Source organism: Electrona antarctica (assembly GCF_951216825.1).
Source record: "Electrona antarctica genome assembly, chromosome: 5".
Taxonomy (NCBI): domain Eukaryota; kingdom Metazoa; phylum Chordata; class Actinopteri; order Myctophiformes; family Myctophidae; genus Electrona; species Electrona antarctica.
This window is the reverse complement of record NC_136810.1, coordinates 665,722-670,721: the sequence shown is the minus strand read 5'-3', so window position 1 is coordinate 670,721 and position 5,000 is coordinate 665,722. Positions and strand designations below refer to the sequence as shown.

Below are 5,000 nucleotides of genomic sequence, written 5' to 3'. Positions count from 1 at the left end.
TGCACACACACACACGCATGCACACACAAGCATGGCAATTAAAATACCTGACCTCAAACATTGACATACACATGCTACGAATATAAATATATAAAAAAGACACAACTGAAATGGCAATACTATTTCTAGTTCTGTCTACTAATAATATTAAGGAAATTAAATCACAATCTCTCACCAAAATGAGTCTTGTCCTGGGGAAACCTCCTTCCCAGCACCAGCACCACATTCTTCCTGTTCAGCGTTTCTGTTGTGGAGAAAATAAAAAAATAAAATAATAAAAACATCCCATCAAAAACATGCAATAAGCCGGTCTACTACAGCCGAGAACAGAGGAAGTTACAACAGACAGGAAACCAGCATGATACGGACAGACAATGTCTGAGATTATTTTAAGGCCTTCCTGCTGGGCGGCGGTGGCTCAGCGGTAGAGTGGCCGAATGGCAACCATGAGGTTGCCAGTTCGATCCCTGTGGGCTCCCCCAGTGTTAGTGTCAAAGTGTCCTTGAGCAAGACTCTGAACCCCTGATTGCTCCTGATGTGCAATAGCAATAGTCCAGGAGCAATCAGGGGTTCAGTGTCTTGCTCAAGGACACTTTGACAATAGTCCAGTAGCAATAGTTCAGCACAGGCTAACAGATTTGTTCGATTTTTTTTAGAAAGAGAGAAGTAAGATTTTATTTTTTCCCCCCAATGTTAAAAAAATAGAGAGAGTCAGGTCCCACATCAGACTGAAGTTCAGGCCATTGTAATGTAGCAGTAATATCGTAACCAGTGTTGTTCAAGTTACTTTTAAAAAGTAAAGAGTTATAGTTATAGTTACTTATCTAAAAAAGTAACTAGTTACTTTACTAGTTATTCAATTATGAAAGTAACTACTTTAAGTTACTTTAAAAAATAATAATATAAAAAACGATTTAAAAGAAGGTTTTTTGTTCTGTCGCACAGTAAGAGAAAAGACAACTCCCTCCTAACATTATGAAATGTAGTGGAACAATAAAACATGTTCAGACGTTTTGACAGGCATCTTTATTGTAGCCTCAACTTGCCTTCAAAACAAATGGTGCTGTGCAAATTTGCAATATGAAAAAAAATAATAATAATCAAATAAAAAATGAGTCCATATAGGCCTATCTGCAGTGGTAGAGAGATATTCTAATTCATCAAATGTATTTTTGAGCTCATCTTCCATTTTAGAATATTCACTGTTCAGGTATTTGGAAAATGTATTTCTGCACATTGGCCCTGCTTTCACTAGTATTTTGCTGACCAGTGCTCTGAAAGGAACAGACTCCACCGTTGAGGGGAAGCATTTCATCAACAACATACCTGGCATTGTGGCAATCATTTTGTCAAGTTGACTCTTGGTGACATGCCTCTGTGGCGATTTAAAATCGATCTTTGTCTGTTTTGGTGATGTGAGGCAGCCTAGCTCATGGACTGATTTAAGATGCTTTCTTAGATTTGCATTGCTCTTCTTGGCTGTGGACAATGCTTTCTGTCCGCCACATGATTAGCATTTTCACGGGTCCCGCGGGGATCCGTTAGCATGCAACGGTGTGCAAGGCTAACGCACGGCTAACGTCAGGCACTGTGCTGCGCAGGAGGGACGCAGCAGTAATACTAAAGGAAGTACGGGGAATCGAATCACACACAGCGGGGACACTCCAGGGCATGTTAAAACATTTCCTTGACCCGCAAGTACTCAAATAATGCTTGTATTTCCAACCCACAAAGCATCCGATCTCGCTGTCATCCGCATTTGTAGCGTGTGGTAATAATGTTCGTTCAACCGGCGTTTTCTGTGTATGCGTTACGAGGGTTTGTGTGTCTGTGTTTAGAACTGTTTACCACAGCCATACGAGTAAGACCCTTCCTATCTGAAGGAACTCATTGAACCCCCAGCCTCCACCCGCTCCCTCCGCTCTGGAAATTCTAACACACTCAAAACCACCAAAACAAAACTCCGCACCATGGGGGACCGGGCCTTCTGTTCAGCTGCTCCTCGGCTGTGGAATGCCCTCCCCGACCACCTGAGAGCACCACAATCCGTGGACGCTTTTAAAAGGGGACTTAAGACATTTCTTTTTAACAAGGCATTTGGCCAGCTGGACCATTAGTTGCCCGGTGTACTTTTAAATCCTTTTAGCAGTATACCATGAAATGTGCTTTTTTAGTCATTTTATTTAATCATGCATTATTTTAAGATTATTTTTCTTATTCTTCTTCTTGTTGTAGCACTTTGAGATTTGTTTCAAATGTAAAGTGCGTTATAAATAAAATGTATTATTATTATTATTATTATTAAGACCCGCCCTACTCTGTCAGACTGTCTCTGATTGGCTTACCCTGAAATCTGTCCCTACGTTAGCCAATCAATGACCTCTTCTGTGACGTGCTTTGTTCATCATGTTAGAGTGGTCTCAGAGGCTAGTATGAGAACACAGAGAGTGCTCTCTCAGCACAGAGACGAGACGCGCCTGTATGACAGATAGACTCACGGGCACGGCGCTGCATGGGGAGACTTTTCACTCGGATCACATAAGTTAACATAACGCTATAGCGCGGGTAACGCTCGCACAATAACTATAAGGCCGTTATGGAATGGGGAAATGTAAAGCGTTAGGTTACAAGTTACTGCAAAAAGTAGCGCCGTTAGGTAACGTAACGTGATGTAAGGGCGTTAGTTACAACACTGCTCGTAACTCTTCTATTAGATGGCTCTGGGTTTCTGCCCCTCAATGTCCTAACTCTTCTATTAGATGGCTCTGGGTTTCTGCCCCCTCAATGTCCTAACTCTTCTATTAGATGGCTCTGGGTTTCTGCCCCCTCAATGTCCAAACTCTTCTATTAGATGGCTCTGGGTTTCTGCCCCCTCAATGTCCTAACTCTTCTATTAGATGGCTCTGGGTTTCTGCCCCCTCAATGTCCTAACTCTTCTATTAGATGGCTCTGGGTTTCTGCCCCCTCAATGTCCAAACTCTTCTATTAGATGGCTCTGGGTTTCTGCCCCCTCAATGTCCTAACTCTTCTGACCAACCTGTGAGAGTGGAGCTGAGGATGCAGCGCACCGATTGACAGCTGGGGCCGATGACCTGCAGCGGCTGCAGCTGCTGCTGTTTGGAGACCTCCAGCAGGAGGAGGAAGCCCCCCCTGGTGCCCACCCACAGCGTAGTACCGCCGTGGACCAGCAGGGCCTTGATGGTGGCCCGCCCCCACGCGGAGGCCTCCGTCTCTGCAGGGGCCTCGCTGGGGGCCCCGCGGCCCCTCCTGGACCTCCAGCCTGGGTCCTGTCTGGAGGGGAAGAGAGAGAGAGAGACATTAGATCTTTCGGTGTGTGTGTGTGTGTGTGTGTGTGTGTGTGTGTGCGTGCGTGCGTGTACCTGATGATCGTCCCACAGTCCATGCGGTCCAGCATCTTGTCGCTCCTCCGGTCCCAGACCTCCACCGTCTGCCCCCCCGCTCTGCTGAGGAACAGCAGTTTGTCCACAACCATCCTGGACACACAGGCCTCGGTGCTGCCCCCCCGCTGCTGCCTGGAGGGAGGGGGGGGGGGGGGGGAGCACAAACACACACACACACACACACACGCACGCACGCACGCACGCACAAACGCACGCACACACATGCGCAAGGGAAGCAGTGAAAACCCTATTTAATAAGGTACTGTAGTTCAATAACACAATCAGCGCTGGGATTCCTTCAAAATAGAAGCTTGGGGTGCCGGGAAGACATGGCCGCTTTTACTCTGTAAAGCCCCCCCCCCCCCTTCTGTTGCTTACCTTGCTCTCGTTTCCATAATATCGCTAAATAATCCCTCACGTTCATATTTTGAACGAGAGGCAGGTGAGAAGTCATAAATGAAGAGCTTAGTATATCCATCTGATCAGAACCACAGAGAGCTCCTTAGATCAGGAGAGACGAGGCATTCTTTCTGCAGCGGAAAACTAGGAAGTGACCGGGACCGCTGGTGAACGAAGAGCGAAGAGTACGGTGGCCTTGGAGGACAACTCAAAGAATTTAAAAAAAGGAAAAAAATCAGAATATTCTTCTCTCGTCTGGTATCATTGAAGATGTGCTAGGATGTGTACACACCCTAGGACGTGTACACAAGTCATTGCAACCCGTCGGTTGGATTGCTTATGACGTGTGGACACGTCGGATGGACGGATGTCCAGGTGTGTTACAATAATTATGTCCTCCCATTGACACCTGATAAGAATCATTACTAAATTCACCGATCGCTGTCTGTCGGTGTGTCTGTCCTATTCCGGGTCACCAGTGAAATGCATGTTGGGACGGACACAGATTAATACTGGGACACACTTTTCCGCGTAACAGACCCACACAGGGAAATTCCGCGTAACAGACCCACACGGGGAGAACAACTCGGACGGGGCATGTTAACGTGAACACACGCGCTGTTTCGACACCACACTGAACATCATTTGCTGTTCATATATTCGGGTAAGGACTAGTAAGAATTATTAAACAAATAAATGGTAAATGGTAAATGGTGCATTTATATAGCGCCTTTATCCAAGGCGCTTTACATAGATTGTGCATAAATAGAAAGGCGCAATTCTGGGAAATTGCAATTGTGGTTGCACCGACAATTTCAAGCTTTTTTTAAATATATATCCCACGGGACAACGCTACTAATAATAATGAGAAAGGCACTTTGAAACAGCAGCGTTGGAACGGCCTTCAGAGCATCTTCTGGTCCAGAACTCACTGGAAGATGTGGTTGGGTCTGGTGTCCAGGGTCTTCCACACGTCGTAGTCGGCCGAGAAGGAGAGCACCCTGGAGCCGCACGCCGCCCACACGGCGCTCCGCTCCCCGGAGTGGTGACCACACTGACCCGCCCACACCGCGCCTCTGTCCACAGAGTGACCACACTGACACAGACACATCACGGGCGTGCTGGCGGTGCCCAGGGCCAGCGTTCTGACCGGCCGGCCGTTCTCCTCCTGCAGAAGAAGAGGAAGGAGAAGGAGAAGGA

At 46.8% G+C, this 5,000-nt stretch overlaps 1 protein-coding gene across 1 annotated transcript in view; it reads right to left on the bottom strand.

The window, feature by feature from the left end:
• The window catches only part of lrrk2 (leucine-rich repeat kinase 2), a 190,341-nt gene that overhangs the window by 504 nt on the left and 184,837 nt on the right, over positions 1-5,000 (bottom strand). The window contains exons 47-50 of the mRNA XM_079502485.1: positions 4,733-4,968; positions 3,381-3,533; positions 3,038-3,291; positions 176-244 (exon numbers count right to left, since the gene is read on the bottom strand). Of these exons, the coding sequence (XP_079358611.1) occupies positions 176-244; positions 3,038-3,291; positions 3,381-3,533; positions 4,733-4,968 (712 nt within the window). The remainder of the gene's footprint in view (positions 1-175; positions 245-3,037; positions 3,292-3,380; positions 3,534-4,732; positions 4,969-5,000) is intronic.